Raw genomic sequence first — 23810 nt, 5'->3', positions numbered from 1 at the left:
TAGAGTTCAAAAAGAAAAACCAAATTAAACCTGCGATTCTATTAAGAGAGCTGGAAAACATTTATTGGCGTTGCTTGAGACCAGATTTAAAACAAATGGTGATTGAACTAATTGTACAATCATCAATAAATTCAGAATCCTGTTGCCAATTGCTGTCATTAAATAAAATTAGTGTATATTGGATACAAATATGAGCCGTGGACACACGGCTAATTGTTGTGTCTGTTGCTGTGAAGATTTAGTTGCAGTGTGTAATAATTCAGTACTATATGGATGAAGAATGAACAGTAAGAAGTATATCAGAACAATCCACAAAACACACAAAAAAAATGTATCTAAGTAGAACGTTACATAAATGATTGGAAGGTACAGTTTTGAAGATGTTCCTTCACCCTAAGGTCTGTCTACTCATGGCCACATTCACATTCATTACGTGATACATTTAAATATACTGTATGCAAATGCTAAAGTAGAAAAGTATTGGAAACAAAGAAAATCATGTACAAAATTTACGACAATTGATTAGAATCTCAACAAAATATAAATAAGCAGAAAATAAAATCACAAAGTTACCACTTCAAAGGTATAACAATGTAAATATGTAGGTTATTTTTAATACATTAAAATACATTTAAAATATCACAACGTAATGTAACACATGGAAATTATAACGCCAAATTAAAGTTCATGTAAAAATTGTGTCTATAGGTTTAAGATGCAGCAAATTGGTTATGTGTGTGTCCTACATTTTATTTCCTGAAGCCAGAGTTGAAAAAGCAGCCCATTCTAGTATATTGAAGAGAAAGATGTGTGTTATCCATTTGTAAGAAGAAGATTGATATGCCCCCTGCTAGGCCAAAACTCACCAATGAGCATAGGCTGTGCGATGTGTCTTGCTGATTGGAGAGCTCCAGCTCTACCTCAGCAAGGGCTTATTAGACTGCTACATCGAGACTACTGCTTTCACACATATAGCAGCCGTTTTTCTCTGCAGTATGGTGGCAGGGCATGGGCTTTTCTACTCTGGCTCGTGTAGTTTGTTTTACCAAATTCTCAAATGACAAATACTGTAATGGGTAATTTACCACAATTTTATGTTAATCTCATGGGACAATTGACGCAAAATTGACATTTCAGATGCTAGAGAGCAAAAGCACCTAAATATTTTTAATATTTCTTAGGGTCTAGTGGGGAAGTATTTCAACACGTTTCCGGACCTGTACAGCTTCCATGGTAGTAGCAACTGGATCCTTCCCAATATAAAATAAAGCATGAGTGGAAACACCCCAAGGAATATGGGACACCAAGAACGGGAAAGTAGACTGGAACTGGTACTATGGTGGGAAGACTTAATTGTTAGATTCCCTGAGTGGTTAAATAACTAGGGTAACCCAATCCACCAGATTGTCCCTACAACTGAAATGTCAATTTTTGAGGGTGTGGTACTTAAAGAAAGTTGGTATTTTGCCCATTTAGGGCCCCTTCTGCTGCTCCTTACCTTCCACTTGCTCACGTGTCACCCACTTTACCCCCTAAGGCATGAGTAAAAACTGGGTTGGATAGGTTGGAGCTAACACAAGGCTATTAAACTGGTGTTAAGTGCTGCATTGTGGGAGGAACGCAAAAACGCCAAGTTCCCCTCCACTAGAAAGCGCCGACTTTTCATGGGTCTTCAGCTGATTATTGGAGTGGTTGAAGAGAACAGGCACGGTAAGTGCCATCAGTGGAAAGCATATAATTCAATAGGTAAAGTACAAATCCACACATTTTGCTTTTCTCACGGTGTACTCAGTATTCTTTACGTCACAAAAAAAAAAAGAAAGTAAAATAATATGTAACATAGTTTACTGATTCATACTTCCATGTCAAAAATGATAATGCATAAACAAAGTTTAAACAAAACTAACACCCCCGTTTGAATATGTTGGGAGCATTTACAGTGGCAAAATCTAGGCTGTATATGTAGGTTTAAATAAATATTAATAGACACCACCTTCTAAGTATTGATACATTCTATGCCTGTATATTTATGCTGTATTAATTAAGTTACCTTTCATAGTGATGAATAACAACATTTATTTTTCAGCCTATGACAATGCTTTCCGTAACATGTACTCAGCTCCCTAATGTCCCTGAGGTGTCACCATCAGATAAAAAGAGCCTAGCACCAGGTTCACATTTTTCAGGAAAGTATGATAAAAGGCAACCCTTGCAGGGAAATACACTGAGTATTGATACATGATGTATGCATACTGTAGCCAAATGAGTAGTCATTTTTTTTTCTTGAACATCTCTTGTTTTTATGCTGGCAGTAAAATACAGTAGAGAATTTCTACACTCTTGTTATGTCCCACCGTACATTTGTGATAAATATTGGCACATGTAAACTGGGTATAATCGCCTGCTTGCGATTGTAAAGCCTGTTATGTCTGAGACTTCAAGTTTTCATGTCTTCAAATTTTTTGGGGAATCTCAGAAATTCTGGAGTTAACCACTCTTCCATTGACCATGTCTTGGACTATAGTCTTGACCTTGCGATTTGTATCTGAAAGAAGAGAAGTTTAAATGATAAAGTAATTTGCTTACATGCACTTTCTACACTAGACATGTAAGCTGCGGAAACATTTGGTTCAGCTTTTTTGTTATTTTGGGATTCAATTTGGTTCGGATTTCGGCCGAAATCCGAATTTTCGTTACTTTCGTAGGAGTTTACGAATGTTCTTTTCTTACAGAAAACCATATACAGATATTAATACTAAAGCTGAATCTCCTAGACCCGATTGGCATTCGGGATCCAAATTTCTGAATTGCATTCGGGAGCTCCAGAATGCCATTCGGGTCTGGGAGTCCTATACATATATTACTAAAGCTGGGCCTCCCAAACCCGAATGTCATTCAGGAGCTCCCGAATGCAATTCGGATATTCGGATCCTGAATGCCATTCGGGTCTAGGATCCTCAGCTTTAGTATTATATGTATATACTGTATATGGCTCTCATGTTGCCGCAATGAAAATTTGTGTTCAGACCCATTCGGATGCATTAAACCGAAAAACACATCTGATTGGCCAGAAAAGTCACATGTCCGATCAGTTACGTTTTTGAACAAAATTCGGACGGGATCCAAAAATCAGAAAAGGATGTGTCCAAATGTCTGAGTTTTCTGAAAAAACTTACGCATTTTGATTCTGAATGAACTACACATTTAACAACATCAGAATCTAGAATGTTAGAGATGCTGTATGTCCTAAAAACTTCAACAATGTTTTTTCCTCACCTCTGTAACGTCCAGCTACTATACCCCTGCTGCCGTCCCCGCTGCTCCTATTACCAGGTAATGCTAGGTCTCAAAATGGAAGCTAGTAACTACTTTGTATTACAGATCAGGAGCTACAGATGCTCCTGTGTAAAATAAAACTAGCAGCCTGCAAGTGTCAATGAGCAAATACAATAAATTAATATATATTGTTTCACTGTATTTACTAGGGATGCACCGATACCGGTTTTTCGGTATCAAGTATGAGTACCAATATTGATCTTTTGGTACTCGAGTACCGATACTGGTACTTCTGGTAGCATGGAACACGCTTCCCGGCCAATCACGGTGTCATTACCCGCCTGGCTTCTTGATTGCCCGAGAAGCCAACTCGATGCTGATTGGACGGGAAGCAGGCTTCATGTTCCATCACGGCACTGTCGGTCCGAGGAAATATCTCTCTGACCAGAAGTTCCGGTATTGGGGGTAAGTATCGGAGCATTTGGGGGAGCACGAGTACTCGCCTAAATATTCTGTATCGCCACCGATACTATTATCAGTATCAGTGCATCCCTTGTATTTACTATTTAATCATTATTTGATCAAAGGCAATCTACACATGAATGAAATAGAAAAAAAAAAACAATGTCACTCAAAGAAACTATTCAAGTTATGTTTTTCTTTAAATATATTCCTATTTACCCCCTTATTAACCCTTAGCCATAATCAGCCCTTTTTATCTCCTTCCTCCTCTTCTACCCTTACCTAGTATTTTTCTGCTGATTTTATTACTATTTTTTACCATTAATATTTTTTCATACTTTCTGCCAATTTAATTGTAGAATAAAATGTATTATTTTAATTTACAGTAACACTACTAAAAACATTTTTTTAAATTATTTTAGATTTTTTTTAGATTACATAGAAAAAAAAAACATTTTTGAAAAATATGATCGCCAAAAGAGAGCAAAGTTATCACTAAATATACAGGCCCACAGTGGAAATGTAAAAATTGCTGTGGCCCATAAGGTGAATACAGGTATGAGAGTTGAAGTGATTAAAGAGTCAATCCACCCGGAAGTTATGTTAAGTGGTGTGTGAAGGAGTAAGACATCAACTGTTATCCTATTGTTATGGTACTCTGAGTCCCTGCTGTTTTACAGATTTTCTCTGAGAATCCCTGCAAGGACTTCCAGAAGAAAATCCAGTACCTCTAATGGTCCTCCCAGAATCCAGATCAGTATGGCTAATGATAGACACAGAATCCAGACCAGGCTATTCAGAGTGCCCTGAAGTGATGCTGGGTGTGTCGCCTCTGATTTAAGGGGTATTTAGGCACCAGCTCTGCAAGGGGCTGGTGCTGTGTTTTCAAGCCAGGTTCCTGTGTGTACAAAGAGCTTTAATACTGCTGTTTGCTAACCCAGACTGTCTAACACATTTTCCAATTGTGCCTGCCCTGATCTTTTGCCTGCACCGGACTTTGCTCTTGTCTTTGGCCTGATTTGCTGACAGCTCGTTGCCGACCTGGACCGCCTGACCACTCTCTTCTAGCTGCCTGTCTCGACCATTGCCTGGATCGGACTAAGTTCTCATCTCCAGTTTTTGTCTCCTGTCTACTGGCTGTTGACCCGGACCATCCAACCATTATCTGGTTATCTACTGTCGAAACCTCTGCCATGTCCTGGACTACTGTCTCTTCATTGGAATCCTCCTGCCCTCATCCATCCCTTGGCGAGGGAATTCTGGGGGCCATGACCTGGTACCAGCAAGCAGCTAAACCCATCTCCACCATCAGGTGTTCTGGTGAAAATCCCTTGGTGCTTAGTCTCTGCACCTCAGGTGATCCCGTGACACCTGCCAGGGGCTGCTACGTGACGGAGGGTCACCTTGACACTAATATTTCTTGGGGACTACAACAGTGAGACCTTGCTACTATGGGTTGTCTTGGGTGTTACAACCTATCCTGTTGCATAATACTATTTGACAACGCATCTCTTCCCCTGGCCCTGTTGGTATCTAACCATTGCTGCATTACCCCTGAAATCACTAAGGCCATTGAAAAGAACATTAAAATTCTATTTTGTTTGTCAAGTTACTACTCAACTTTTTCAAGGTCAAGCCTACAGTTTCCAGACATTAACATTCCATCTAGTTTTTGATCTCACATTAAAGACTGGTTTCATGTGTGCATACAGCAGTACTAAACCATATATTTTTCAAAGTATCCTTACTGTATAACATGTGCAAACTGTATTATGATTATCAAACATAAAATTTTCATAGTTCTCATATCTCCCTTTACGAAGCCATCAATCACAGCATTAGGCTTAAAATCCATTATTCAATAAAACAGTAAATTATATTACCTTTTAATTCAATTCGTGGTTCACTGAAAAAAAAATATATAAGTCAAAAACATTAAAACAAGTAAATGTGTTAGAGGAGAAAAAAACAGTTGCTGCATCTTTTGGAGCAGTTTTCATCCATTTGATCACGAATACCCCACCTTATTGCCCTGTTCAACCCACCTTATCACTGATACCCACCTGATCACTAACACTCCCCTCATCACCCAGGTCAACCCCCTTGATCACCTATACCCCCTCTTATCATCCGGGTCAACTCACTTGATCACCTATACCACTGTTGTCAGCTGGATAAACCCAAGTAATAACTACCCCCCCCCCCCCTTATTACCCGGGTCAACCCACTTGATCACTAATACTGCCCTTATCTCCCGGGTCAGCCAATTTGATCACTAATACCCCCTTCCCCTTTTCATCCTGGTCAACCGTTCTGCAGCAAAAAAATGCATGGCACCTTTTACAAAGAGATGTGAATGTATCTATATGATAATGGGAATACCATGGCTGTGTGACTGTATTCAATATGACCCACACACATAATTATACCTGCTGTTGTTTCCATCTATCAATCTTCTGTAGGTGCCGATTTCATTCTCTAGACGGCTCTTGATGTCCAGAAGGATCTTATACTCATTGCTCTGTCTTTCTAAATCATTCCTAACTTTGCTTAACTCGTTCTCCATTTGGCAGATGAGCTCCTGGATCTTCTGAAGCTGTGCACCAGCGTGACACTGGGTCTCATCCAATGTGTTCTCCAGTCCTTGTTTCTAAAAGATGAAAACAGACCCTTGTCAACAATATCTTAAGGTTTCCTGAAGTGAAAATTAGTCTGTAATAGAAATTCATCTGCTTTTATATTTGTATTTGCTCTCTTTAAATATAAGAATATGTTACAGTAGCCAAAGCCTATGTGGCTGAAAAAACGAAACATTTTTTTTTCAGCTTAAAGTATATCTACTCAAAAAGCAAAAATGTCATATATTGCAGTATATCGATACATAATTGTGGAGGCTGGAATAATTTATTAATTTTTTGGCTTATTTCCTTTATTGTCACATGATAATCTGGTCAGTAACACTTTGGGGGTGATTTACTAACCTAAACACACGCACGCACCAGGTGCGTGTGATTTTTACACATCAAAGCGTATTTATCAACCAAAAAGTCTCTAAAAGCATATTTCCACTAATGCCATATATGGAAAAATCATGCACATGATGCATATATAAAGCTGCTTCACAGTTTAGACAAAAATGGTTAGCTCATGCATTTACATTCCTGCATTCATCAATGCAAGCAACACAACGTAGAGCTAATTTACACAACATCACCTTGTAATTCATGCAGGCCTTTGCACAACACACCTGCTGGGTGTGTACACACTACAAAGGTGTCTAGATTCCACCAATAGATCATGCTGGGAGGTAACACACTACAGAGGTGTATACTTGTTCGTGGCGTGTTTATAAGGTTAGTAAATCAACCCCTTCCTGTCTTATGGTGGCTCTGCTCTAAGGAGTCACCCTTGGACAACAGCATTGTCATCATGTGGGGAGGGTAGTGTTAGATGCACTAGAAGATTTAGATGGACTTTACTCAACACATTAAAGCAGAACTCCAGCTAACACTTTTTACGCAGTTAGAGCAAGGTTTTTTTTCACTTTAAGAATAAAGGTTTTACATAAATAATAGGGCTGGTAATGATTAAAATTTTCGTGTTCGATTAATCAAATTTTTTTTTAATCGATTAATTATGATTAATTATAACGCACATACAGATCCAACTACATTGGCCTATACACATACAGCACCGCAATGAAGTAATGAAATGAACTAGGATCACACTAATCCAGCACGTTATTAATCTCACGTGCCCCACTCAATATGGCCGGCGCTTGAGTGGGGCAATTACGAATAATAGCGTGCTGGATTAGTGTGATCCTAGTTCATTTTATTACCTCATTGCTGTGTTGTATGTGTATAGGCCAATGCCTTGGCTGGCGCTTGTGCAGAAAGTTTCAAAAAAATGTAATCGATCAAAAAAATTTTAATTGATCAAAAAAATTAAAGATTAATCGAGAAATTAATTGTTAATTTGCACCGCCCTAATAAATAAATAAAAGTTGACCACTGTAAGCACCCCTCTCTGTGATAAATGGTTTGTCTCAACCTAGATCTGCTACTTTTGCTAGACAGCTTGGTTTGCTAAAGGAATTTAAAAAAAAACCAGACTTAGTGGCCAGATCACCAGGTGAAAATAAAGGAAAATATGTGTATTAAGATATGTTTAGATATGTATTAAACTTAATATCCAGCTTTAATGGAAATGGAAATCTGCTATGTCCTAGATGGGGAAACTTGGTAGAGTCCCCATCTCTAGTGTTGTTTAGAGTAAGGATACCATTAGCCTAGTTTCCCAATGCCTTTCCCCTCCAAGCAAAGTCCCAAGAGTGTGTTGGGACCTTTTCTTTAACAATTTTCCCTATCATAATGTTATGGAGTTTTCCCAGGATGCTCTTACACAGACGGGAGGTCTCACTATGCCTTTGGTGTCCGAGGACACTTATTACTGGAACGCGTAACTAAAGGTGAACTTATCCATCAACAGGGAGGCAATAGAATACAATAAAGTCTACATGGCAACATGTGATCTGCTCAAACTGTTACATCTCTTCACTTCAGAAAAAAGTATATCATTGGGTAATAGTGATCACAATGTGATTACTTTTAATATTGAACACAGAAAAGGGAAGTGTACTGGAAGGACTAGAACCTATACGGTACCACACAAACGCTTGCTACACAAGCTGAGGGCAACCTCAAATACTATGTAAGATGTGTGTTCAAAGCAAAAATAGCATAACAAGTCAAAAACAGTATGATTGCATGCTCCCAGTTCATTTATTATCTCTTTTCCTCTTTCTTTGGCAATGCATTACTAAATGGCTTTCCAGTGTATTTCAGCACAATCCCGCTTTCAGCTGTCTGAACCCTTCCATAATCCCTGATCAAGGGGGATATTTGTGGCCCCCAAAAAAAATTGGCTGTATTTGTTGAAGAAATAGGTCACCAGCACTCAAGAGATTTAAAAATAAATAAGTCCTTTTTATTGGACCATGGTGTCACGACAATCAAAAAGAGCCGACGTTTCTCAAGGCAGAAAATGTGACCACTCAAGAGATTTAAAAATAAATAAGTCCTTTTTATTGGACCATGGTGTCACGACAATCAAAAAGAGCCGACGTTTCGGGGCCACGCAGGGTCCCTTTCTCAAGGCAGAAAATGTGACCGCTCAAGAGATTTAAAAATAAATAAGTCCTTTTTATTGGACCATGGTGTCACGACAATCAAAAAGAGCTGACGTTTCGGGGCCACGCAGGGTCCCTTTCTCAAGGCAGAAAATGTGACCTCACTCAAGAGATTTAAAAATAAATAAGTCCTTTTTCAAGGACCATGGTGTCACGACAATCAAAAAGAGCTGACGTTTCGGGGCCAAGCAGGGCCCCTTTCTCAAGGCAGAAAATGTGACGCTGTCTGGCTGTCTTGGCTGTATTTGTATTAATTTGTGATCAGACCTAACTAAAGACTTTCGACTCCTATCACCTGATTTGGCACTCTCATTTGACTTATGTACATATGGATTTCTCAATTCTGGTGACACCCCCCTTTTTTTCGATGGGCAGCTGACTCTATAAAGGGTATCTATAGTCACAAACTAATAATATATATGTATTTTGAATTGAATTTCCATAAGTTCTGTCCCACTCCTTACAACCATATCGATCTAGAAGTTTGTAAACTTACTTATTGAGGATGCCCATAGGATGTCCTTCATTTTATCAACACTTTTACAGAGCCTGCCGTCTGAACTACAACATGATTATTGCTTGCTGGAAACAATGCATGCTGGGATATGTGGTCTTGAGAAATCAAGACTGCATCACGTCAAGCAGCAGGGAAATAGGTGCAAAGCGCACTGGGAATCCAGGAATTTGTTTAAAGTGATGGGCAGGCGGGAGGCAGCGCTCGCTACATAAAAGGTTTTTTTTTTTTTTTAAGTAAGCTTTGATTGCATTATCACAAACAGCTATTTTGTATTCTATTACAATGCTGATGTCATAACTGGATAGTACATACTGAGACTTTGCAACTTCTTTAATAGTGCTTTTGCTGATTTGTTTGAAAATGTAAGTCCAGTTCCTCACATCTACCTTTTGTACATTTAATATACCATAAGTGTCACATAAAATCACTATACATTTCTGCATTCAGGTTGTCACGGTCCCATTGACTGTCTTACCTTGCTAAGCTCGGCTTGCATTTCAATCTCCAGATTTTGAAGAGTGCGTTTCAACTCTCTGGTCTGGTTTTTGCTGCTTTGCAGAGCCTCTGTGTGCGTGTTCACCTCCTTCTGTACTGTTGTAGACTGAAAGATACAAAACATGGCACTCATTATTACTATTACCAATACTAATATTATTAATACTCTACACAGGCAGAACGTTTTAGTATTTATTTGCAATATGACCTATTCCAGAGAGTACAACTAAAATACAATTCATTTTGGCCTATCATCTTTCAGGTAATTTTGCGTGTTTGTGACTCAATAAGTATTGTGTATGTTCTTAAAGCTGAACTCCGGACACACAAGCTTTCATTTACCTTTTACATTTAATTTTTGCTCTGATTTCATGCATCCTATAAGCAGGGCCATCCCTATAATGAAGCAGCCTGATGCTGTTGCCTCAGGTGGCATCTATTTGGGTCATGGCATGGTCGTGGCATGGCCACTTTGCTAAAAAATATTTGCAGTGTGCCTGCTGCTCCCTTTCCAGCCAGAGCATCCCAGGTTGCTAAAAGCCAGGTGGGGAGATGTGTAAGAGCCAGGCTCTTGGCAACCTGGGACGCTCTTGCCGGCGTCCTGCTCAGCTCCTGGCAACCAGTGATGTCACTGATGTCCAGGAGCTGAGTAGAATGCTGTAGCTGTGGTCCCACCCAGCTCTTGTTAACCAATAACAGAGCTCCCCACATCCCCAATCCCTCCACTCGGTTAGTGTGCACTACCAGCAACCCCCGCACCTGCCCCACCTGAGACGGCGAAAAAGCTAGGGACGCCCCTGCCTATAAGGTCAGTACAATGGTTTCCTGTGGCTGGAATGACAGGTGGTTCCAGCTTCTGTCAGCATATCTTAGCTCTGTACAGGCTGAGTGACTGCTATTCACATGTATCTGTACTTCCAGCAGTTACCTGTGGTGTGGGGCAGATGACCGGCCCTAGACGCGGGCAGATGACCGGCCCTGGACGCAGACAGATTGCATTCAGGTTCACTTATCTGCTCCATCTTTACATACACGTTAAGCAATACAGTCTGGTCATCTCCCTGCTTTCAGCTTACGGTCAGCAGCACCCATGAGTATTCATCCTTATGCTCATTCTGCTCTCTCCTTGCCATCATTTCAATGTGATACAAAAGATTGACTACTAGTGTTGCCCTTCCCTCTTACAGTCTAAAAGCTACAGTGGATTACAAAAGGCTACCAAGTCATTCTAGGTACTTACACTATTTGGAGTTTAGCTTTAAGACATGCTAAAATGCAATAAAATAATTCTGACCGAGAAGCTACTTTAGCATGCTTTGAGTGCACATTAGGATGCTTTCAATGCCTTAAGTGCAGCTTGATGAACAAGGGGCATGCTGTTTTCTCAGGTGGGATACAAGTTCTCATAAAGACTTCTAATCTACATAATTATAATAACTGTGCCTTGTGGAATCTTCAGCTTTAGTGCCTAAAAGTCTGAGACAAACACATTTAATTGCATGAATTAAAGCCGTGACAGCCCATCAGTCAATTGCAGGAAATGAGGGGCATGATGGTATATGTAATATTATAGAGATTGTCTGTCATTGCATGTTTTTTCTTTACTTTACATTAACACAATTAATGTTTGCATAGGGCCTGAGGAGAATTTGAAACGAATGAACTGTTTCCAGTTTGACCACCAGCCAAAATTAACGTAAGCCAAAATCAAATTGGATTAACATAGAATGTTGAACAAATGAAACTTTTTTTTTCTCCATTTAGTCTAATCTAAAAGGGGCATGTGCTGGCATGGGGCATGTGCCAGGGTTAAAGCTGTCTACCATTACACATAAACATTAGCTAAGAGAGTAACGTATGCAACCAGCAAGCCTTGGCTTGTTCTAAGACAACCTTCAATTTGGATAAGAACATAGTTGTTTATTGACATAGTATGCACACTGTGTGAAAATACATCTTTGCCAACTTTACTTCAACTTTGATGTATAAAGGAACCTCCATTGGGGAGATTTTTCCTCTCGTCTTGTCCCTGTGATGCCCATACAAAAACTGGAGGTGCAGTTATCATGGGGACAGGGAGGTGCACACAGTCATAAAAGCATTGTTAGACGTTCTACACCCTCCTTAGCCTACTGAAAATGGGGTTTTGTGTTTGTCTATGTCCCTGTTGGGGAAGATTACCAATCACTTCTTGTCCCAGCACAATGTGAGGGTAAATCTATCCAGTAGAGACACAGATGTCAATAAAAATCTAACCATTCTACACTCTATATAAAACTCAAATAAAAGTTGTTGGCTGGAGCTGGTTTAATACCCAACTCCAACCATTTTTGTTTCCATTTGGATAAAGTGTAGCTGGTTAGAACTCAACTTTTTATTCTATGTCCTAATTTCGTAGATTTTGCCTTAGTTCCTCTCCATCTGGAGTATAATGAACCACACACATATAAAGAACCAGGGACATGAATGCAATTCTTTTTGTAATAAAATAAATAGCTTTAGACGTCAAAACCAATGATGTGGTGCTCTTGTTCCTTCAAAACTCCTCAATCTTGCTCAAGGCACCTTTTTGGGGCCCTTTAATGTTTAACTAGCTGTTGTAAAAAAAAAGGCCGGCCGGAAGCTTTCTAGATCTGAGCGGGCATCTTAAGACATCTGCTCAGACGCGCGCGAGCGGGAAATACCCGATATTTAAGAACAGGCAGCGATGCCTGTTAACATACAAGCTATCCGTCGGCTATAGCGCCGGCGGATCGCTTGTATGGGGTAACGATTGGTGTCACCACCCCTCCGCGGTCTCTCCCGCCGTTGCCATGCTGGTCCCGGGCTCTGCTGTGCCCGGTGCGAGCCCGGGATCAGCATTGTGCCTGTGTCACAGGGGATCAGAGGGAGATCGGTACACGAGCTCCCTCTGGTCCCCTCTCCGCTGCAAGAATGCAGAATTGTTGTATATTACATCACTTCCGCATTATTGTGTCACTCTCCGGCTTCAGAAGCTGGAAAGAAGCTGATGGAGCAGATCTGTGCCATTACCCCCAGTGCTGTTCCCATTGTAACAGGTCTGCACGGGTGTGTTAGAGGGCCACAACCTGGGAGCTGCCCTGCTGCACAATCATCCTCACCATAGAAGGCTCTGGAGAAGACCAGGCTCTCCTTAGACTCTGTGCCTCTAGCACACCCACATTTTCGGTGCAGACACTCTGTCCCTGGTCCCTTGTGTTTGACGCACTCCCCAAGACCTGTATTCCTGGCCTGTTCTTAGTTCTGGACTGCTCCGCAAAACCCGATACTCACGGTTCCTAGTGTCCCGGTTCCCAGATCATGACAATAGGAAACCTGAATATTTACTCTTGGCTACTCAATCTTTTTGTTCCAGTTTTCTAAGCTCCAGTCCCTTTTATGATTTATGCACATACATTGTTTATGTACACATATAAATACACCCAGGTACTTTATTTCATAGTCATCACATTACAATCAGTTTCTTGTTAGACTAGGTGCCTAGGGATATCTGCCGTAGCAGTGTTTGAATGTGTAAGTTGACTCCAAAGTTTATTAACCTTACCATGAGAAAGTTTAACTGACATGTTATATTTCAAGCACTGCATCAATGATGCTTAACAAGCCTGACACAACTGTATGCAGTTTGGAATAAATTACTATATAATATTAGGCTGTATCTGCGATATACACCAATGATTCTTGATGAGCAGTTAGCAAAGGGGCATAAAAGATTTGCATGGCTCCGTCCACTATACTGAAAAGAGAAATAATCCCCTATTTTTGTAATATGTGATAAAATGAGACTTAAATGCCTTTATGTTCTTATGATGCTCCAATCTGCTTAAACTTTTTATAGAAGCTTTAGAAAAATGAGGAATGTAGACGGTGACAGGGCACCCATCAAATCACTGGATTACCATTCTCTAAACTTGGGAAGACTTTTCTTACCTGGTGTGTGTACCATTCTTCTGCTTCTTTTCTGTTGTTGGCTATAATGGCTTCATAGTCCTTTCTCACTTCAGCAATACATTTAGCTAAGTCCGCTCCTTTGGGGGCATCAACTTCCACATTGACAGTTGAACCTTGCTTCTGAGCTTGAGCCAGTCTCATGTCCTGTATAAATAAGTCAGATAATTACATGAGGGTTGCATTCCAAGCATAACCTACATTGTTAGTATCACATGAGCAAGTATGTTTAAAGTATTTAGCCCAAAGATTTGAATCTCCCAAAAGAGCTCTGATGGCAATGGTTACACATAGGATTTCCATCACTGTGGGTAGATTGTTTTTCTTCCTGTCCTGTCTCTGGGACTGGTAATGAGGGAGATTCTCACACAGCTAGCAATGAGAACTTAATAGAGGTTCTAACCCTTCCTATATTGTTCTGGGTCAGTGACTCAAGGTATTGAAGTGTAAGGGTATCACTTTCTTAAACAATTCATCCCCACACAGCAAACTCATCATGTATCACTTGCCCCTCCCTTTTAGATTGTAAGGCCTCACGGGCAGGGCCCTCCTTACCATCTTGTCTTGAATTGTATTGTGATTGTAATCTCTTCCTTATATTGTAAAGCGCTGCACAAACTGTTGGCGCTATATAAATCCTGTATAATAATAATAATAATAATAATAAGGGTTAGCATGACAGCTGGACAACTAGCATTTGCAGAAGTGGGCAGCAATGACAGTGTCTATGTTTCTTTCTTGGTTGGTTTCTTTAAAGGGTCAATCCACCTTACACATATTTCAGTTTTGGAAGATGTTAGAGAGTTACATCCCCCTAAAAATTTATTAGTGCGGAGATCTCACCAATAGAGTCCCTATCTGCACACCTGCTTTGTCCATTATGAGGGACTCCCACTCTACGCACTGCATTTTTTTCTTTAAGTTAAGGAGATTGTAACAGGAGGAGATGGAACATACAATGGTGGGCAGGAACACACAAAACTCCCAAGTGGATAGGAAAAGAGTTGGAAAAAATGGAAGGAAGATTCTACTGATTCTACTAAATGAGTACTGAAGACATACAAGGGTTGACTCAGACAACCAAGGTCCATCTATAATTGAATTAGTACTTTTGTGTGTCCTGATCCTTTAAACCATTTACATCAATACACATTTTGCATCTGAGGAATGCTCAGCAGGTTGGCACAATCAGAATCACCCTCTTGTTTCTTGAACAACAGCACAGGGAGGAGATGAATGGAATATAAAGAGAAGCATGCATGTAAAACCAACTTATTATCTCTATAACAACTACAGTATTGTAACAATGTTCAGTTCAAGTTCCTCATCAATGGCCTTTTAAAATGGCTATGTTTAATTTTCTCCACACTCTTTATGTGTTCTGAACACATTATGCAATGAAAGATGTTTGCAAGCACTGTACTGAAAGGATTTTAGACAGTTACTGATACACACTCATTTCTTCTTTATTCACATCTATTATTATTCTTGACCGTACTATGCAAGGTAAGTTTTTGTTACTTGGGTGTGGGTATTTGCCTATACCATTGTTCTTCAAAACAGATATCCTTATCTATATACATGGGTCAAATGACTGCTAGTATTACAGAGTTATCTAGGTCCATGATACAAGAATTTCTAGTTTCCCAGAAGAGGCATAATACTGTATAGTTATCAATCATTTAGATCAGAATGCAGAAAAATATGATCTATTCCACTATTACTTGTGATAGTAAGACAGCATGTAGGTTAGCATCCAATTGATTACCAGCGGCATATAAGCATACACAAGTAGTAAAGCGACTTTTTGTTAAAAATAAAAAAACGAATGATCCCTAAACCATACATACAGTATGTCACATTCAGACATCGGCCAAATGGGAAATGAAAGTCCACCTTCAGTGGTTGGTGGTCAACCACTAAGAAGTATTTCAGTCGCAAAATCCTGCTTTCACTCAACATCTACGTAAGCATGCACATTCATGTTATATAACTTCAACACTAACCACAACTGTTTTATATTAGTAGTTTTGACGAAAAAATAATCTTTCAAAAATATTCCAGCGACCTAAGGAATTTCCCAAGGTTACCCAAGGGTATGGTCGTGTGTGTGCCCCTGTTTTGCAGATTATTACCTGATTCACCCACGATTGCAGGTGTCTGATAACAAGTGGGTATTTTTATTCAGTTACACAAACATTAATATTTTTGGTCACAAAATAATTTACACAACTATAACTAGGGATGCACCGATACTTTTCAGATACCAGTGCCGATATTTGGCATTTTCATGAGAACTACCAGGGTTGCAGAAGTTGCAGCTGGGACCTAGCTCTGGTGCTCCACCACTTTCCTGAAATCATTAGTCTGTATTGTTTTAGAAAAACTGTCACATGACAAACAAAAATGTATCAGTACTTGTAATTTAAGTACTTGGGCAAGTATCAGTACTTGTACTTACAAAAATGGTATCTGTGCATCCCTTTATATGTGTTTATAAAAACAAAATCATACATTAAAACAGAGATGTACAAATCCCAGGAGCTTCGTATGCTCCTTACAAATGACAGCTGCCTCCTAACTTTTGAATTTTTCTCTAGTCTAGTCTTGGAGGTCAAAGTATCTGCACTTGTACTTGTACTGAGTACGGTACTTGGTATCGGTGCATCCCTAACTATAACTGACCTGATGGGAGAAAAGACGGAACTACAAATGACCATAGAAACAGGACTGCAGGGAACACAGAACTGCACTGCAGGGTGCCCACAGACTGAACTATAGGGGACCATAAAACTGAACTGTAGGTGACCATAGAGGGCTATAGAACTTGTCTCATGTGTAAATGCAGCCACTGATGCAAGCATCCCACTCACTCAGTACCCAAGCAAGAGTCATAATTTCCCAATGTAGCACCTAGTTATTATATTATCATGTGATTAATTCTGTAATCTGACCAACAATCACACCAGGTGTCTGGTGTCATGCAGTATACTGTGAGAATGTTTCATAAAGGAGATAACTGGCCAAGCATTGGTTTTCCTGGGTTTTCAGGGCAAACTTATTAAAGGGTCCACAGGTTGGGAAAACCCCACCTTAAAACCAAACTTTATATTATTACCTGAACAATTCTATACCACTGACTAGCCCTGCAGTGTACCTACTTCCTAGAAAAAAGAGCCTCACTGCATATTCATTGTGTGGTGGAAAGATCTGGATTGTCCTGATTTTTTTCCCAAATTTTGTCTACTCAGTTACTAAATCAATAGAACACTTCAACGCTATATTATCTTGTATAATACATGTATTGTATCCAAAATGAAGTGGTATATGCTTTTAGTGCCTGGGCAAATCCTAATGTATTCTGACAGGTCTAGGCTGCTGGGTCACAGAGCAGTCACATGATCTGCTACAGTTCATTGTGAACAGGCTTCCCTTGCTCATATTTTGGCCTTTCATTCTATTTCAGTATCATTGTGTCTAGGATGTACAATTGATCTGTTGTTAGTTGGTATGCCTGGTTCCCTGGCCATCTCCAGTCAAACATGGCAGCCAGTAAAAACCAGACATATTGTATGCAGAACAAATATCTTAGTGTGTTGCTTATTTGTCCAAGCTATTCTTCAGTCCAGTGAACTAAGGTGATACATTGTTTGCCCTGTTCTGTTTTATTTAAATCAGAAGTCCTTCCTATTACAATGCTGTACTTGGAACCATCCACACAATGTGGATAGTACAAAGAATATTGAGTGAATAGACAACAGTACCTCCTCATGGCTCTTCCTCATGTAGATCAGCTGTTTCCTCATTCCTTCCACATCCATCTCTAGGTCTGTCCTGACAATAGTGAGGTTATCCATCACCCTGCGCAGGCCCTCCACGTCCGTCTCTAGGACAGCACGAAACGCTTTCTCTGTGTCGTATCTGAAACCAATGATAAATTATTTTTTAAGGGGAAAATTTAACGCACCACAGGGCCATTTATAAACAGCATATGGTAGAAAAACTTGGTACAAAAGTTATAAAGGTGATCAAAAAATAATAATAACATTAAAGTATAACCAATGGCAAAACTTTTAAGTATGAATAGTTAAAATCTCTGTCAATTTTTTGCTGTCTGTACCCCCAATAAAGAAATGGGGACACAAAATTTAGAAGAATTTCCCTGATCTTTTGTTCTGAAGATCATTGTAATATTTTGGATTTCAAATGATTTTCCGGTGGTCACCAGGATGTCCAGAGAGGGTGAATCTCACCACCAAGAACATAGACAGCAATAACAGGGGTTTCCAGATTTATTTCTATAACTATAAAAAAAAAAACAGTGGCTCAGTTTTGAGCACTTCTGTCTTGGATCACTCTTTCTGCCTTGTTTCACTCTGGGTTTAAACATCGGCCAGGACACTATTTGCATAGTGTTTGCATGTTCTCCATGTACTTGTATTTCCTCAAGGTACAACAATCTTCTCCCACACTTCAAAGATATGCTGGTAGGTTAATTGACTCCTGTCTAAATTGCCCTGATAGCTGTATGTATGTGAGTTGGGACCTTAGCTATAGATCATAAGTTCCTTGTGGGCATGGACTGATGTGAATGTGCTCTATGTAAAGTGCTGCATACATTGACTGTCCTATATAAATACCTCTAATAAATAAAACAGGACCAGAGTGGGATAAGAAAAACAGCATCTTTTTGTGTATGCAACTGAAATGCATAAATATGGTGTGCCACTGTTTACAGCTCTACCGCAAATGCCATGTAAAGAAATGTTAGAAAGACAAATTATAGGCCCTAAAAATACCTGTGCCAAAATCTCAGCATCAGAATCAAATGAATCATAATAATTTCACATCATCATGTTCAGCTAATGATTCTAGCAAGGGATCTCTGAGGAACCACATTGAGCACATCAGCTTCTGCAAACAGCCAAGCCAAGGGGACATCTAACTGTGGAAAGCCTTGCCAGTCCTTCTATGAGATTTTATTGAAGTAATTTACTATGAACCCTTGCTATTCTAATTCACTCATTTGTATCCTGTTTCAATTACTAGTTGAAAAAACACATTTTTTTACTTTATGTATGAAGTCTGGTTATCAAGTAATTAAAGTGTAATTTCCAGCAGAACCACAGCCAGCTACAATATGTTCTACTTATTACTGGTGTGTTTAAAGGACCAGTTCACCCAAAAGTGAAATTTAGTTCCAGGTGGCGCCCTTTAGGTTGGGCCAGCCCATGTTCTCTTACATGCTTAATATTACTCAAAAGCAATATCTTCCATTAATACCAACTCTGTTCCTGTCCACCTGTAGGATACAGGTCTTCCCACCTCTGGTTGTATGTTCCAGCTCATCCCATTACATTCCCCATTATGTAAAATAGATAAACATTCCAACAGTGGAACCCCCTTATAAAAGGTACAGCAGATGTGCAGTGGCAGAAACTCACCCCAGATCACTCAACAATGGAGTCCCCGAGAGATTGTTGTAGCTCTCCAGGGGCTACCAAAAACTGAAATTTCAGATCTGGGTGCACAAACCCTTTCAAAGAAAACTGTCATGAGAAAAGAAAAGAGTCTTCCATTGCTGCCCTCATCAAGTTGCCTGGATGTCAAGGTGATCCCCATACTTCAACATTTCGAGTCACTAACCCTACATATGCATTCCAGGTCAGTGAAATGAGTATTGAAAAAAATGGGTATAGCAACAAGGAAAATTGTATTTTCAAAAGGGAGCCAGCATTGAAGGCATATGAATTTATCTCATGTGAGGTTTACTTTTAGGGGCTGATTTATAAATTACCTATGCTGCTCATCTCCATCTAGGGGTACTAGTGCCATGAGAATAGCATTCAGTCAGCTATACATTGGGTGGAAGATTTACAAATCAGCCCCAAGTCTTAAAGTGTAACTTCACCTTTATGCCAAAGACAAATCTTTCAGCTTCCAATATTCTTACACATTTTATTGATCTCTGTTTGAGTTACCCTTACTTTTTAGTCCCCATTCATGACTAAGCATTTTGTTGTGTGTTTCTCATAGCGTGACATCTCAACGTGGAGAATTCCATTATTGGTAATGGTGCCTATGTACATATCTGGGCATTGTTTTGACTGTAGCTGATTGTTTTGTGTTTTTGGCCCCATAGACTTCAATGGGTTCACCTGCAAAATTAATGCAATGTATGTTTTTGCACCTGACAAGGTCTCCTCCTCCCATCAACTAGCTTTCCATTGGCTAAAATAAAGTCTGAAAACATGTGAAAGCAGTAAGTAAAATGCTTCCAAATTGCCCAAAAATGCACACATTTTTTTTTTCTAGAAAGAGCGGGGCAGGCCCTCCCCTGTGCAGCAGAGGCTCCAGGTCTTCATTTGGCAATTTATAAAGGCAGGAATGACTCAGAGATTACATAAGGAAGCAAAATACCGCAGGTGGCAGAGAAGCTAATTTCTAAATTACTATTTATATTTAATAGGCTTTTTTATCTTATTTCTTATATTATTATGGAGCTGGAATAATCTGTGCTTCCGATGGTTTGTTGACAGGACCAAACATTAAAGCTAAAGCAACAATTATCTAATTACAAGAATCATATGCGTCCTTGCTTGAATCTTGTGCTTTGTGCTTTTCCTCTAGATCTGTGCTGTAATCCAGTGTGAAACTTGGAGCTTCCAGTAACAAAGACTGGTCACTGCTGCTCTTTCTCCTTGTGCAGGGTGACTGGTCTTGTCTCTGCCCCCTCCTGTAATAAAGACCGGTCACTGCTGCTCTCTCTCCTTGTGCAGGGTGACTGGTCTTGTCTCCGTCCCCTCCTGTAGTTCTCTGCAGTCAGCCTATAGTGGGTGGGGCCTGCTGGGTCCCTCCCACAGCTCTGCTCTCTGCACAGGCTTTGTACAGCGTGGTGATGTCACTGCTACTTTTACAAGGTAATATCAGGGTTGCAAAGGCATCTGGTGCACCCAAAGTGAATTTATATCCTTAGTGGCTTTTAGGGAATATATTTAAATGAACATTTTTGTGCCCAGAGTTCAGCTTGAAAAATCCTGGATGCGCACTGGATTGACCTGTGTCTCTCTATCTGGATGGACCTTTGTATTTATTCCACCTTACCAACCATGTAACTATGTAATTCACAGCCTCTCTCCTTAACCTGCTATGAGCTATGTTTTGCATAAGTATTACTGGCAATTTCAATCACAGGAGGCTTCTAATATCCATGTTGTTCTGTACACATATTAGCAATTAGTACAGAGATCTCCTATGGTGACTAGTAAAATCTTTATCATGGGTGGGCCTGGATAGAGAATCATGATAAAAGAAATGACAAGGTATGTCTCTTGGAAGGTTTATCCACACAATAACACATAATTTCCAGGAACTGGTGTCCCCTCACAGTACTGTGCTACATTTGGGACGGCGGTGTAACATTCCTGTAACATTCGCAGTGGAAATGGGCTGGAGATGAGGATTCCCCAGTCCTCCTACTTCTAGGCTTGCTGATATAGAAACTGCTGTTTACTATGCTGTTTTTTCCCTTTTTTAATATATGTTATGTTTGGTTTTTGTACCTTAATATTATGATCTTTAAAGTAAAGCTAAAGCCAAAACTTTCACAGATAGGTAAACAGAAACCACAGAATAACTTTTGAAAGCTTTGGATGACGTGGGAAAAAGTTAAAATCGGGTCGTCCTGGTCTATGTAGCATCTGGAGAGAGTCACTCTAACTTTTTGTCCTTTTGGCCCAATGTCAGCAAGGCAAAAAATGGGGGGAAATGTAACATTTGAAGGTGACCATCCCTGTAGCGATTTCTGATCGATTTACAAAGCATAAGGGATCTCATCATCAATTAAAATATAAAGCGTTGCAAGTCACGCGGCATTGTTCAATATTTCACGGTTGATTGAAAATACTCTATCAGTTCAGAAATGTGAACAATCTCTCATAACCGATCTAAATTACAATCGGTGCTCCGGCACACATACCGATATTTGTTCGATCGATCAGAAGTAAAAAAATAAATTCTGCCACGGCCAACTGACTAAATAGACTAAATCGATTGAGAGCTCACCTAACCAGTTGATTGGAGGGCCAATGGCTTGCAATTTTTATTCAACTGCATCAATTTAGTCACCTAGAATGATCATATTGATACGCGTGTACCACAATTAGGGTTGCCAATGGAAAGGGAGTAGGGGGAATACAAATAGGAATACATCTTTGAACACTGCACAGAATGAAATGTACAGAATGTGAATTCAGCCTCAATGTTTTGTTACAGGATTCCAGAGTATATAATTGTTTGAACGTGTTCTGCTTAATTATGGTCAACGTCATATTATTTGACGGGTCTATTCATAAACAATTCACAGAGTCATTCACCATATTATTCTCTACGAATATTTATTCTGTGCAAATAGAGGGAAAAACATTAGTATATTTTTTTTCAGGTCGAATGTAGTATAATGTAATACCACATTATGGCCACTAGATGGAGCTGAGATGCATAGGAAAGAAGTATTCAGCTTTATCTAGTGTCCATATGCGGTATTTCATTATATTACATTCGATCTGAAAAGAAAATATATTAAGAACGTTTGGTGTTGCCTCTATGTACACAGAACAAACATTCACGGGGGGTCGGAGGGTAAATGGCTCTGGGAATCGTTAATCTCATAAAGTGATAATTTTTAAGAAGTGCTCTAGAAAGGCAGACCAGAGGGAGAAAAATAGATGTACATACCTGCGTTTGAAGTCATCTAAGGCCAGCTTTGCATTTTCCATCTGTAGTGTTAGCTTAGCACCATTTACATGCCCATTGAGAAGCTGTAAACAGAAGGAGAAAGCAATAATTAGCTAAATGTTTAAAGCATAATCCAAGCAACAAAGGAAAGCAGTCACTGAGCTACTAATACAATATAGCAACTTTGTTTAAATCAGACAGTTCACTTGATTTATTTTAAAGTTTCTATTTCTTATTTGTTCCCTTTTATTTGCAAAATATATCATTGGAAGTTTTTTTTGTCTGCTGTTTCAGTACAAAAAAATACCAGTTGATCATGCCAGAAACCTGATCATTTCCCATATATTCTGCCTCTGCTATCTGTTTTCAGTTCCATTGTTACCAGTTCACCCCTGTGTTATGGAGAAGAGAAAAGGAGGTGTTGAAGGCTCACAAAGCTGCTCATCTATAGATATGCTCTCTCACTGTACTAACTCACACTGGGACAGATCTGGGCATTTTCTGGCCACGGATCGTATCTGGCCCTTGGTCTGTGGCGGCCTGTTGCGGTTCGGCCTGCCGACCTGCGATTCATTTTGGGTGGCTAACAGTTGATGCACCGGTCTCCAAGGCTGGTGCATCTATTGCAATTAGGGATGTTCAGATACCAAGTACCATACTCTGTACAAGTACAGATACTTTTACAGCTTCAAGACTAGAATAGAGAAAAATGCAAAAGTTAGGAGGCAGCTGTCAGTATTAAGGAGCGCACGGAGCTCCTGGGATTTGTACATCCCCCATTTTAATGCATTATTTTTAAAAAATAAATATATATAAGTGATGCACCGATACCATTTTTCCAAGTACTGATACTTGTCCAAGTACTCACAGATACAAGTACTGATACATTTTTGGTTATTGTCATTTGACAGTTTTTCTAAAACAATACAGGCTAATGATTTCAGGACAGTGGTGGAGCGCCAGAGCCATGTCCTAGCTACAACCCTGTTAGTTCTCATGAAAATGGCAAGTATCGGCACTGGTATCTGGACATCCCTAATTGCAAGCCATAGCCCAGCGCAGGCCGGCGATCAGGCCGTGTTTGCAGTCAGTCCTTTGTTGCTAGGGCAGCTGGCTTCCTAGTAACCAATGATGTCAGGGGTCTTCCTTTGCAGTCATTGAATG

General features: G+C 39.8%; 1 protein-coding gene across 1 annotated transcript in view; it reads right to left on the bottom strand.

The window, feature by feature from the left end:
- Positions 1–2294: 2294 nt before the first annotated feature.
- Positions 2295–23810, bottom strand: part of LOC108787103 (keratin, type I cytoskeletal 19-like) — a 47221-nt gene continuing 25705 nt past the window's right edge. The window contains exons 2-7 of the mRNA XM_018556559.1: positions 22647–22729; positions 17675–17831; positions 13893–14057; positions 9922–10047; positions 6154–6388; positions 2295–2545 (exon numbers count right to left, since the gene is read on the bottom strand). Coding sequence (XP_018412061.1) covers positions 2454–2545; positions 6154–6388; positions 9922–10047; positions 13893–14057; positions 17675–17831; positions 22647–22729 — 858 coding nt within the window. The 3' untranslated portion in view covers positions 2295–2453. The remainder of the gene's footprint in view (positions 2546–6153; positions 6389–9921; positions 10048–13892; positions 14058–17674; positions 17832–22646; positions 22730–23810) is intronic.

This window comes from Nanorana parkeri, unplaced genomic scaffold (assembly GCF_000935625.1).
Source record: "Nanorana parkeri isolate BGI_ZX_2015 unplaced genomic scaffold, ASM93562v1 scaffold242, whole genome shotgun sequence".
NCBI lineage: Eukaryota > Metazoa > Chordata > Amphibia > Anura > Dicroglossidae > Nanorana > Nanorana parkeri.
The sequence above is the reverse complement of the archived record's forward strand: the minus strand, read 5'-3'. Positions and strand labels throughout refer to the sequence as shown.